General features: G+C 35.3%; 1 protein-coding gene across 1 annotated transcript in view; it reads right to left on the bottom strand.

Annotated features, from left to right (window-relative positions):
* Nucleotides 1–14,758, bottom strand: part of LOC126968218 (uncharacterized) — a 93,160-nt gene that overhangs the window by 31,347 nt on the left and 47,055 nt on the right. The window contains exon 3 of the mRNA XM_050813086.1: nt 1,748–1,956. Coding sequence (XP_050669043.1) covers nt 1,748–1,956 — 209 coding nt within the window. The remainder of the gene's footprint in view (nt 1–1,747; nt 1,957–14,758) is intronic.

Here is a 14,758-nt window from a genome sequence, read left to right as displayed (position 1 = left end):
GCAGCAGATGGAGGGAAATCGTACGCGAGAAACAGATGCAGCAGGGGAGTCACGACCCTCAGTTATGAGGAAAACAACGCGAGGAGGAGGAGTTTTTGGAAATAATTTCTTATTTAAAGTAGTTTCAGAATTATGTGTTTTTATTTATAATTCTGTGTAGTTCATTTTACACGAAAATCTTACTAAATCATGCAGTTAATATAAACACTTTTCTAGAAGACTTTTCAGAAACCCTGGTATTTTTAAATGTTGACTATTCGTTATCTTTGAAAGTAGTTTTTAATGTATTATTTTGGCACGATATTAACGTTGTGTGGTGGTTAGTGGCTTTGTGCCAGCACTAATAGTTAAATGCGCTTGGCGTTTTCCAGACTGTTAAGTGATTTTTTTGGAATAAAACTTTATGAGTGACCTAAATTTTGATGTTTTCCTCCAAACATAAGTACTTGAAAAATAGAAAGAAGAAGTTCGCTGGAAACGCGTGGCTAATATTATGGATTTGTATGTTCGTAAGCTACATATATATTCTAAATAAACTTTCTCCTAATACCAGTAGTCCTCTTTACAAATAGGTAGGTACATAATCGAAATTGCTAATATACGACTCAATTTATCAACGATATTTAAGCAACAGGCTTTTCTATAGTAGTCTTATTTTTAACTCTTTATATTTCGAGGTTGGTATTGAATATTACTTAGCCCACTCGAGTGGACTAAGAAGACTCGCTCACTGACTTAAAATGGTGTCATTTGTCTTTCTTATGAGCCTCAGCCATGATTAAGTGTATATTACAGTTTGTGTAAAATCAATCGTCAATGTGTTTTGAATTCAAAAAATCTTCTTTCAACAAATTTTGAGGGCAAAAGAAAGTAGCTATTACTTAAAAAGGTTTAACTGTGTCAATCTTTTGTACTATTAGGCTTAATTCTTTGGTAATATTATGCTAAAGTTGTATGGTTTATACAGTCTTCGTTTTTTATTTCACTGCAGACGACTTAAGTCATATTTAAAGAATAAATATAACACAAAAGCAAGGGCAAATTGATGATGCAAAATTGTAAAAGCAAAGTCAAGAAAATAACATAATATACAAATATAATTATTTTAAATAGGTATTGAGGGTGTTTTATTCCGAATACTGAAACAATTTATTCTTAAATTCAGCGTCTGTTGTCTTCAAGACGGACCGCATTTACTTCGGTTTTGTCAAAACAAACAACCGATAATTACTTTCAGGACTTGTTTTAACTCAAGGTTCGTTCTATTTCAAATGCAAACAGACCTCAATCCTAGAATCCAATTCGGCTTTTGCGAGAACAACTCCTTAACAAATAACAGTATAAAGTAAGTATCCAATACTCTTTTAATCGAGCGTATAATTGTACGTGTTTGATTAAAGTTGTTATATAGATTATGGTTATTTTACTATAACAGATTGCACAAGAAAGTTTCCTTGGACAGCCTGAGTGATTGACCAGAATGCACGAGCTCTTACGAAAAGGTTCAATTATTGTGTTGTTTTATAATAATAACTGAAAAAAAGCACGACTGGAAACACATTGTGAAATCATTTACCGACTGAGGTTTTCCCGAACCGATACGACATAGTGACCTTCAAGAATTGAATATACTCCCACCTCAAAGGCCGCCAACGCATCTCTTGACTCCTGGTTTTGCGGATGTCCAGAGGCGGCTACCTCACCACTTCCTATCACGTGAGCCATAATAAGAAAACGTTTTACTTACATCAACACTTATTCCTGTCTGCGAGAAGACCCTGGTGTTAGGCATTTCTTTGGGCACAAATCTGAAGAACTCCTGAGCCCCATGATACCATTTGACAGTGTATAAAGCTTCTCCGGTGTCGAGGGCCCAGCGACACCCCAATGTTGCGCTGGATCCCACACCGACTGCCTCTGGAACGCTCAACTGAATGTCTCGAAGGCCGAGCACACCTGTTGAAAATAATTACTAATTTATATTACAGTTTTTGAAATCATATATTTTGGCGCGTTACGGAAAAAATATCAGAGTGAACTTTTACGATGCGCGCGCACACCGACACGCAAATTCGACATCCTGACGTTAGCTGGTCAACTAGACCATTTGCATTATACTTCAGCTGTCAAGCCTCTTGTAACTCATATCTCTACTGAACCGCAACCAATGGACGAGTATTAAATAAATGTGTTTAAGTTGTAAAAGTATACGACACTCTGGCTCCTTCTCATGTCCAAGTTACGTCAGTTGGTGCTGGGGCTGCTGCTTCGACTGCCGAAGACAGCAAGCGTCGCAAATATGTTGGCGTCAGTGAGTCATACATCTTGGTGCCGTTTGGTGTCGAGACACTTGGCTCGTGGGGCTCAGAGCCACGGAGAATGTTCAAAATACTATCTTCGCGCCTCAATAAGGCTACTGGAAACCCAAGCGCTGGCAGCTATTTCGGTCAACAGATCAGCCTTGCTATCCAACGCGGTAATGCTGCCAGTATTCTTGGTACGCTTCCACGTAATGATAGTTTTCATTTTATGTAGTCGTAGTATTGTATAAGTTATAAGATTTGTTTTAGTTGTACAATAGTAAAAAACATTTTTTGTAATTGTAAAAACGTTACTTAATTAAACGTTAAAAAAACTTAAACGGTATTTAACTAAATTATGCGGTATAATATAATATTTCCATTGGTTGTATGTAATACTCTTAATAACAATATAATGTTCTTTTGTAAATTAGCCGTTACATGAAAGTGCAAAAAAAGTATGTAAAGATTGTTTTTTTTTTTATATTAGTTGTAGAAGAGTTGCTTAAAGATATACTTAAGTAAAATATTGAATATAATTTGGTGAAAGGTTAGTCGTTTCGTACGAGAGTAATTTTTTTTCGCATACACTGAAAGGAGCGAGACTTACTACTTTCTGTAAGCGTTCCCACTGAAATTGTTTTATTTATAAGTTCAACGTACTAAAAAGGGTTTATAAATAAATATCTACTATAGCTTATATTTCGCGGTAAAGGCGACATTCAAAAATTTTTATTTTATAGTAGGGTAAAAAAACTACTAAATTTGGAATAACTTTATCTGGAGCCCTTGGGATTTTTCTATTACTGACATCCAACCAATATTTGTCCGTATTTATTATAGATTTTTCTCTTTAAAATAATCATGGACACTGTCAAATTTAATTATTAAAGTATGTAACATTGTCGTTTTAAAATTATATTTTGTACATTGTTCACAATTCATTACATTTTTTAGTTTACAAATAAAATTTTATGAACGATCCGGGATTCGAACCCACGACCTCCGTCGTTCCGTGCCGTTGCTCTAACCAACTGAGCTAACCGTTCGAGTACCGCCTCGTTATAAAATTCTGTTTGCTTTGTTCAACTCTCAGGTTGTGGCTTCATCTACAGAATCTACTTTACAGTTGATAACCTGCTCAACCCCAATATTTGCATATTAGGAAATTGACTTGAGATGTCGCTCTTGTAAATCTAAACAATATGTTATGTTTTTAAAGTGATAACCCTTTTTTAGTTTTCCCTCTCAAATATTTGTACAAATAGACTTCGTGATTAGTAATCAAAATAGATAAAATATTTCCGATTGATTATGAACATATAAGTCAAACAATTAAGGAAAGTACAAATAATCCCTAAGCCCACAGAAATTGTACATAAGTTAAACACAAAATTAGCGATAGTAATAAGAAAACATATTCGGAGAGTAATACTAATAAAAGTAAATGAGACAGTACACTCGTCTACACGAAATAGTCACGTATTATTGTTCATGTTAACAAGTTTAATATTAAACTGAAGAATATTTGGAGACGTCGCACTTCAGCACGTAGTATTACTAACATTAAAATACATTATAAGCAAACAGGTGTTCTACACAGCCGTATAAGTATGTTGTCTTAAACAGTGGGAGGCTCCTTTGCACAGGATGCCGGCTAGATTATGGGTACCACAACGGCGCCTATTTCTGCCGTGCCTAACATCTTATGTCTCAAGGTGACGAGCGCAGTTGTAGTGCCACTCAGAATTTTTGGGATCCTGAGCGGCACTGCATTGTAATGGGCAGGGCATATCTATTACCATCAGCTGTGTGTCCTGCTCGTCCCTTATTTTCATAAAAAAAATGTCTTAAATAATTAATACGTCTAGATCATAGAGATCAGATGCTGATAGATGAAGTCAGATGCTGTTCCGGCCGTTCCCAATATACTATGTACAGAGAGAGATAAATTACTACCTTATACTGTCAGTAATTAGCTGTCAATAATCTGAAGCTGTCCCAATATACGCGATAAGCGATCATTCTTATCACCTTATATTGTGACGCATGAATTACAATTTCCATACAAACTTCTATCGCTGGTAAGCTATACGTCATCCCATTGACAGGCAGCGTGTACGGATAAGGTGAGTTACCGTCGATAAGTTTATTGGGATAGAAAAGTCAACGATAGTTACCATTTTTATCTCAAGTAAGAGAAAGACTGAATATTGGGAACGGCCGTCAAAATATAGTCATACTTACTTTTTATTGTTTTATATTATTAGGCACATTTATTTTTTCATATCAGATCTATCTCCTTATATATTACTAGCTGACCCGGCAAACGTTGTTTTGCCATATAAAGTATAATTCACGCGATAGTTTTATAAGTACTAAAATATTGCCTATATTATAGCCTGTACATCATTTTGTTCTATTGTCAATAGTTTTTGCAGCGCACGCAAAAATAGGTTTTCGATTTTACACCTTGTGTTACAAAATAGCAATTTTATTACGGATCCCTAATTTTGAAAAAAAAAACATAGCCTCGATAAATGGACTACCCAACTCTGAAAGAATCATTCAAATCGGACCAGTAGTACCAGAGATTAGCGCGTTCAAACAAACAAACAAACAAACAAACACTGCAGCTTTATATATATGCTTAGTATAATATTAACAGAGTGAAAACCGAAGTTAGCTTTTTTAACACACTTTTATTAGCTTCATAAGTATGTAACGGAAATTTAGAACCTAATTTTCACATACTTTCAATCAATGGTGTCAATTTAGTTTATAGTTCCATTTTTCTTATCAGGATTTTCAGGATAAGCGATAGTTGCCGATACCCGGTAGTGTCTTTGTGACAAAATTCGTTACTAGATACGACATTATCATCGTTTTAAGACGAAAAAAGCAAAAATAAATAATAGTCAAAAAAAAATACAAAAAACACGCTTTTAAAGAAAATTAAACTAAAATAAATAGTGTGATTAAGTATCAAATAAATGTATTTTATCATAGATTGTTGTGGGGCATAAAAAAGTTTATTCCAAATTCAAATTTAAGATATAGTCGGACTTTAACAAAAATTGTAGTTAATCGCGTATTGCGTAGGGAATCGTTGATAGTTCGTATTTTTTATTAAATCTAAATCATTGTAGATAATTATTATTGGATTGTCCTATTTCCTTGATATATTTAAGTCTTGATACTATTATTTAGCGGTCTATAAAATGGTTGACAGAACTATAACAGCGAGCAAATTTATAGCGCTACTTAAGGAAGGGTGTAGTCAATGTTATAATAATAATAATAATTCTTTTATTTCAGGCCAATTACGTCCCATAGTTAACATTAATTATTTATTATAATTAAAAGTAAACTTAAAAACTAGAAAACCATCACTGTATAAGGGTGTGGTGTCCAAAATATAAAAATATAAAAATTCATAATATTAATTACATGTCCAATTTATTTTTTGTTATTCTCCATGTGAACAGATATCCATCGTTTATATATAGGGCTCCTGATATCGTCAGATATAGCCGTGAGGATTTTATTTTTTGAGCTGCGCAATCGACTCCAAAATGTCGCGATTCTTGTTCTTATTACAGCGAAGAAGTCAGGGAACGAACCCTCCACGAACATGCCTGATGCGCTGCAGCATCTCGGAAGATTCATAAAGGCCCTGTATGTATCATTATACTGGACCCTTATTCTTCTAAATGCTTTGTGTGTAAATGTTACCCACAGCTGACAGGTGTACATGCCTAGGCAGTAAGCTTTGAATAGGGTAGTCTTTACATCCCTACTGTCTTTAGCGAATCATCGTGCAAGCATGTTTCCTCTAACAGCGAGGGCCCTTCGTTCTTGCTCGATATCTTCGTCATCTTGCAGCCTCTCCGTAAGCACGTGACCTAAATATTTGAACTGCTTAACAACACTAATAACCGTTCCGTTTAGATACACCTCAGGTACCATATCCGGACTTCCACCTGTAGGGAACACCATCATTTTGGTTTTGGAAACGTTATATTTCAGACCATGAGCATTAGCATAATGCTCACAGACTGAAAGCAGCTTCCTCAACCCCTTGATCGAGGGGCTGAGAAGCACCATATCATCAGCATAGCTAAGGTTACTGACACAAACATTTCCTACGTGACAGCCGACTTTGGTACCTCTGAGCTCCTCGATCAAACCATTCACATACAGGTTAAAAAGATCAGGAGAGGTCACCCCACCTTGACGAACTCCACATTCTAACCTAAAGACCGGCACGGAAACCAAATTGAGCATCATCAATCTTAATGTTCTCAAGCAGTACAGGGTGTATAAGACGTTCTAATATTTTACCTATTATAGTGCCTAAGGAGATAGGTCGATAGTTCGTTGTACTACTAAGATCGCCTGTTTTATTCTTGACAATAGGTACAACTAACGTATGCATTAGAGCTTCCGGTAAGTATGCAAATTTGATACAAAGATTAAAAAGACAACTTAAATGATTAAATATTTTATCACTGGCCCAGAGTATATGCTCGATACTGAGCCCATCGTGTCCCGGAGATTTGCCTCTCTTCATACTCATGATGACTTTCGCGATATCTTTGCTTGTGAATTCTATATCATCATCTTTATGATATGTTTTCGGCTCGGACATATACTCTACAGTCAGAGGGTTAACTTTAAACCTTTTTGCAAATACTTCGGCTATATCTGACGGAGTCTGGCAACCCTCTACTGACACAGGTAAGGTCTGTTTATAATTTAGTTTTTTGGTTGCATTCCAAAATTTTACAAAATTCTTATTTCTCTTATGTAAAGCCAAAATATTCATTTTAATACTCTCTTCGTTCTTAAGACACCATTTAATTTTATTTTTAAATACAGTACGACTTCTCCGCATGTTATCATATTCTAGTCCGCTGGAAGGCCTGCCAGCCAATGTCCAACATCTAAAATAAAGCCTAGCTTTTGCGTGGCTATCCCTGACGTGATAGTTCCAACCAGGTACTCTTTTTTGTCTCGTTGGTTTTCCTGTCTGCTTATGTTCACATGGAGAAGAACTTACAATAGCTGCACCCTGCAGGACGTCGACAATGTGCCTGTAATAATTATCTATATATAAATTATAATCTTGTCTATGACTACACATCATAATATTAGTACATTCACACACAGGTGGATCACAAAATAAATCTAAATCAGTTATGTTATGTGTCCCAGAGTCTAAATGTGAGTCGTTCAACTATCCAGAGGACTTTGCAACGATATCAAGAGACTGGTTACGTTAGTAGAAGGCCTGAGTCTGGAAGAAAACCGTGCACAGAAGCTCGAGATGACCGCTTCCTGGTGAACCACGCATTGAGAAATCGCAAATCTTCCTATGTCGACCTCAAAAAGACTAGAGGAAGTGAGAGATGTTCAAATCAGCTTGCGGACTGTCAGGAGGAGGCTTCTCGCTGCTAATATATGGAGTTGCCATCCAGCACGTGACCCTAAATTACTCAGCGAGCACAGAGTTGCTAGACTTAGCTTCGCTCGAAATTGTGCGATGAGGAGTCAAGAGGACTGGGGTATTGCATTATTTTGGATGAAGCCAGAATATCACTATATGGTGAGAACTGACGTAGACGTGTAAGGCAAGGGGAACGTTTCGCAGAAGTTTGCTTTGTAGAAATAATTCCATATAGTGGAGTCTAATTTACGTTTTGGCAGTAATTAATGTATTGGACCGTACGGAGCTTGTCATTATAGAAAACGGCACTTTGAATTCACACCGGTCTATATCAGAAGTTGCGTACAACCCGCATTAACGGTTTTTGGAGAAAAGTTGATTTTTATGGACGATAGCGCTTACGCTCACAGTTCTGGCGATGTAGAAGCGTATATTCAAGAGGTAGGTATTCTTCGTTTGGATTGCCCAGCAGAAACAATTAAAAATAGCATCGATAGCATGCCCGGACGAATACAAGCTGTCATCTTAGCCAGAGAGGAAACATAACTGTTTAGACTCTGGTATCATTTTTCATTAATTCCATCGAAATGTAATGACGAAATAATTGACAAAAATTACTTTTTGCTTATATTTTATTTAAAGCATTACGATGATACAAGCTACTTAGAACTATAAAATAATCAGAAGATGCCAGTGAAACACGTTTTTTACATAGGTGCTCATAGGTGTGTGTTTTTTTGCAAAAGAGTGTATAAATATACTACAACGATAAAATTGTAGCTAATAACGAAAGAAGTTTGAACGAATGTATTACATTTCGGAGAAAAATATTGAAAATAAATCTGCCAAATAAGATAATAATAATCAGCGAAAGATTTGAGATTAAAACGCGGGATTAACAGACGTGGCAGATGTAATATTATGTGGATTGGGACGTAAATTGAATTTGGTTACATTGTAATGAGTTCTTGTCGAGTTCGTGTGTCGGGTTGATCTTCAATTCGATCACGTCCTCTCCGCTTGATTTATGTATTCCGACCACCTTCAGTACGGCTTCAGGCTAAGATTTGATTACTTGCGTCAATTCGGAGCAGATCGATGAGTTGCTAACCGATAGACCGCAAGAAAACATACTCGTACAAGTAGGTAGGGACCCCAAATTTCATTTAGGATAGGATTTAACAAACCGACGATGATACGATCAGTTTTGGGTCGAAGGGTCATTAGGGTCTCAGTATTAAAACCAATGATTTACTCAGTACCCAAAGTAAATATTGAATTTTACTTTATTTTCATGAGTGAATTACAATATTTTGATTGCTAGAGACAAATATTCATTATAGCCGTTGTAGTATTTTGTTAATACCCATTTTCGTGGTTTTGTGCACACATAGTCAGTGGTATAGAAAAGGAAATAGGATACAATAGAAAAAACAATTGTTTAAAAGGCAAATATTGGCGGAATTAACACTAAAGAAAACTCTTTGGATAGTTATTCTTAACATAAATTTAACGTTAAATTATATTTATAACGTTTTTATTTAAGTCACTATTAAAATAGTAACATCAATGATGGTTTGTCGCCTTATAAGGTGAGCAAGGCTCTCGTGGTTCCTCTGAAGTTACAAGAAAGTTTGGTCGCGGTGTTCACATACCATCAGGTGACCCTTATACTCGTTTGTCCTCCTCTTCCATAGAGTAGAACTATTATATTATATTATCCAGCAAGTAAATCAATTTTATAAGACGGGGCAAATTGGCTTACCTGGTGTCATATGAGAGACAACTGCCCATGGATATCTTTCAATGATTTCTTATTATGTTATTTAGCGCCTATTTCTGCCGTGAAGCAGTAATGTGTAAACATTACTGTGTTTCGGTCTGAAGGGTGCCGTAGCTAGTGAAATTACTGGGCAAATGAGACTTAACAGCCTATGTCTCAAGGTGACGAGCGCAATTGTAGTGCCGCTCAGAATTTTTAGGTTTTTCAAGATTCCTGAGTGGCACTGCATTGTAATGGGTAGGGCGCATCAATTTCTATTAGCTGAACGTTCTGCTCATCTCGTCCCTTATTTTCATAAAAAAATATTTATTTTCAATAAATTATTTCGTAGATGGGTTAAAGGAAACATTTCCTCGATTTTTCTAGAACTTCGAGAAGCTTTCAGCGAGCTGAGACATGCCGTTCTAACAGCCTCTGTTGGAACGGCCTAACTATATGTAAGATATATTTTTCTAGCTGGTATTAATTATTCTATCATACTATAGGTTGGGGATATTTTTTTGTATTGGTATGATACATCTTATATATAAAATTAATAATAAAAAAACCCCTAAATGTTAAGGGCGGTCCACACACAAATTTTCTTTTTTAATTTTATTGATTTTTTTTAAATTTATTTGATTATGAGTCAGCATTATAAAATACATACAACTTCAAATTTTCACAGATCTACGATCAACAGTTACTTTTGTATCGCGATTTTAATATCGGCAATACAACGTTTGCTGGGTCAGCTAGTAATTATATAAAACCTCAACACTTTTTTCAAAACTATTGACATTGAATGATATGTGACATTTTGTTCTATAAATTTTAAGTTTTAGTGGTATGATGCTGTTGCTCTAGAAATTTTGGAACTTCTTATCTAAAGCCAGACAATAGTTTGGAAATCAGAAAATAATGAAACAGGTCATAATCTGAAGGTCTTCTTACGGCCGTTCCCAATACTCAGTCTATCTCTAATTTGAGATTAAAATCTGAACTATCGTTGACTTTTCTGTCAAAATAAACTTATCGACGGTACCTCACCTTATCTGTACACGCTGTCTGTCAATGGGACGACGTATAGCTTACCAGCGATAGAAGTTTGTATGGAAATTGCAATTCACGCGTCCCAATATAAGGCGATAAGAATGACTTATCGGGTATATTGGGACACCTTCAGAATATTGACAGCTAATTACTGACAGTAGATGGTAGTAATTTGTCTCTATCTGAAGATAGTATATTGGGAACGGCCGTAACGCTACTCAGCAAAATTTTAAATCTTAATCGTGATAAAAGGCATAATACATCCTTTTATTTATTAATTCTGGCCGTTTTCTTTTCAAATGAAATCAAATCAAAATCACAGTTTTCATACAGGTCTAGGAAATGACACCAATACATTTCAATATTTCTTTTTTTTTTAATTTACCATCACTTCGAAAAAGGTTGAGCTTTAATGAGAAGAAGTGGCAAGATACTATTGCCACCCTTTTTAATCAATATTTACAGCTACATAGTTTTACAAATTTAATCGTTTTAAAATTAATTAATCTAATTCTAATAACGATTATTGTTATTTTTTGGAATCGGTGTCCTCCCGCCGCGGCTCCGCTCTCGCCTCTCGCCTCCTCACATCGCGTGTGCCACTCAAGCACATCTCACCTATAGATTTATATGTAGTTACAAACCTACCTTGGCTGACACCGACTCCGAAAATATTAATAATCGTATATGTAATGCGTATTTACGCAATTATTTTTATACTTTTGTAGTGAATATTATATCTATTGTTTTGGAATAGTATTTTTGAAATCGGTTGTTTTTTATGTTAATATTTTTTTATTTTCTGATTTTAAGTGAATCTGAAGTACACTAACTAATTATTTGTCTGAATATATGTAGATCTACTAAATTTTGCAATGCTGCAATGAATGTCAGCGCATTGCAATTTGATTAGATAAGACAGTTAGAAATCCTGCTACAGATCGCACTCTTACTGTAAGTCGTTAAGGAGTTACATTGATCATATCCGACTACGAAAATTAAACATATAGTTAGAACCTGACCAAACTCTCACCAAACTACCTTTTAAGTATATCCTTTAAAATAAAAAAAGAATCGCTTAAAGCAAATTTAAGACTTTTATGGTATTCTCATGGATACCATTGTTAGATCTGGACAAAATTGAAATGAGACACGGGATGCACCAGCTTTCAAATAAAAAAAAATTATCCAAATTGGTTCTTCCAGTCGAAAGTTCTGAGGTAACAAACATAAAAAAAACATACCGACAAACATATCGACGAATTGAGAATTTCCTCCTTTTTTGAAGTCGGTTAAAAATTTTAAATAATATATCGAATTTATTTATTAGTTTCACTCCCAATGACAGAAAGAAAAACAAATGAAAAATAGCTACAAACAACATTTATTTGTTAACGTTGATTTTTTTTTTAATAATATCATTTAAACCAGTAAGCACAAAAAGTTAGAGCCGAAGTGATTTTATTACAAGTTTATAGATACTATATGCGAAAAGACTTTCCCCTACACTATTTATAAGTTATGAATCGTAAGGCTTAGTAATGTATTTTATATATGCTTACGGCTCACAATAATATGCCTATAATGATGTACCTAAATTGAATTTATGTCAACGCCATAAAATGTTATAATGGGCAAAACAGCAACTATGTGCCCCTAATGTTATAAACTTTTTCATTCAATTTGTTTGCAGGCAACCCTTTCGCAATAAATCCCACCCGAAAATAGTTTTATATCCTAAGGCTTCGTTTCATCAGCAAAACTGCCATCGTAATATGGTTACTTAATTTCAAAACACATTTCTCTTAGCCGTATAAATGTCAAAGAGCGAGAATAATTTAGTGAAAGTTTCGTAAAGTTGGATTTAGGTGTTATGATACGGGCAAAATTACAGAAGGGCACAAAACTGTGTACATAATAGATGGAGGGAATTGCGTGCCCCGAGCCAATAATTTTATCGTTCGTCAGGTTGAGATACCATTGGCACTTTACAGAAATTTTCGAGACTTGAAGCGCTCCGGGAATTCCGATAATCAGCTTTACTTAAGGGATTGGGTCCCAAACTCAATTGTAGCCGGAGTGATTTTAATAATTCATCGGCTCTATGCGATACGAGATAAGAAACATGACTACAAAATCTTTATACAATGTCGTGGCTTAGGAGGGATTAATTTGTACAGAAATCAAATGTGTAACATAACGACATTTTAGAGGGCACAATAAAGTGAATTAGTAATCATTTACTATCTAATTAATAACCAACCACGTATTAAACCCATTTTCACAGCATAAAGAGTAATACTACAAAAGTTTCACTTAGTTTCACCTTTAAGTGCCAGCTTATAAGATTTATTCTAAATCGTACTCAGCTCGTAGCTGCGTTGGATTCGTAATACATTGATAAATTAGTTTACGCACACTACGATTTACTCTTACTTGCAAGATCGAGGACCAATCTGACAAGTCCCATAGTGGAGCCACTTAGTTGAGTACGTACTAAGTACACCAAAAATTTTACTAGTAATTCGTTCGAGTGTCTTGTAACAAAACCTAGAACATGAGATTTCACTTTATTATAAAATATTTACAAATGCACAGTTACATAATTTAGGTTACGGAAGTATTGTTTGTTAGTGCCTTGATAATGAGTAATCAAAAGCTTAATTGCTGAGGTCGTATTGCGTGGTTGACAGAAGGAAAAGTTGCCTTCTTAATTTTCCTAATTAGGTTTAATTATGTTTATTTAAAATAATATGCTTCTTCTTGTCTAACAATACTTTTACACCGATCATATACATAAAGAAAAGAGAGCATATACCTTTATCTGATTAAAAACGGCACGTGCTTCGTGTTGAACGATTAACTATCACAACTGATCTTCTTGCAATATTTTCCGCCTTCTGTACCCTATTTTATCCTTCCATGTCTCTCTTACCATATCTCGAAAAGACTTTTCTGTTTATATAGCTTTGATGTTATTGTTCCATTATTTGACATTTTTCTTATTATACAGAGGATCCTTCGAGATACCCAGTGTAGATTTTGCTTAATTTGCTGTTTGAGTTTAAATGTTACTAACAGCAATAAAAAAACAGCAACAAATAAATAAAACTTCTGGGAATAATGATGCACATAAACACTTTACCCGTAATCGAGCAAAGAATTACTTTTGAAGGCCTTAACGGACATGTGAGCAGTGGTGCAGATGGGCTTGAGAGCTATCATGGAGGCTACAAAATGCAAAATAAAGAAGGAACAGCGATATTAGAATTTGCAATGTCTTAAAATGTAGTAATTAAACCCAATCTTTCAAAAGCAAGAGGAACACCTTAATAATTATAAAAGTGGGAAAGCCAAAACACAAATCTATTATATAATGATCTGTCATTGAACTTAGAATGTATCTAAATTTGCTAAAGATCTCATGAGATCGGTGACCTTGAAGACCATAGCCTGCGGCGAATTCGACGCTTTCCATAGTTTAAGTACAGTGGATTTAAGGAGCGTAAACTGAAACATTGTTGAAGCAGGCATAGTTTTCCACGGCTAGTTTTGCAGACATTATAATATGGTCACTGAATCCATTTATTCATATTATTTTCTGGCTCCAATTTTGATCTAAAATAATCCCCACCCCGTTTATTTCACTTTCAGTACCGTGATATATGAGCTTACAACCCCTCCCAATTTGTGATGATTTCGCATCTTGCCATTTTGTTTCTTGTACACAGAAGATATTTATGAGACGTCGTTCTAATATGGCACTAAGTTCGGCATTACGTCCTGTCTTCATGCCACTTCCTTGCTGTTTAGCTCTTTTGTCGTTTATGGGGGATTCCATCCTCACCCACATCGCTTAAAGGGAAAGCCCTAATAATCCTCGTATTCCCTCTCCTCCTCCCTTCCGAACACTCTATCCTCTGTCGGAGAAGCCTGCGTGCGGGATATGATAACTGAGTATCCATCTCCAGCCTTGTGCTCCGCTGGATATATTTTATTTCCATATGGGGGCTTAGCCCTTCATCCAGCTGCTAGTATCCGCCACCTGGGGACGTGTCCTCTTAGGAGGACATTCATACCCACTCTTATTACAGTATTCAGTACGAAATAGAAATTTTATAATTTCACCTCTTCTAACAAAAAGTAAAATACATATATACTATAAATACATATTTTCTAACGATTAATTAAGTA

This window comes from Leptidea sinapis, chromosome 15 (genome assembly GCF_905404315.1).
Source record: "Leptidea sinapis chromosome 15, ilLepSina1.1, whole genome shotgun sequence".
Taxonomy (NCBI): domain Eukaryota; kingdom Metazoa; phylum Arthropoda; class Insecta; order Lepidoptera; family Pieridae; genus Leptidea; species Leptidea sinapis.
Note: the sequence above shows the minus strand (reverse complement) of the source record. Positions and strands in the feature narration are given on the sequence as shown.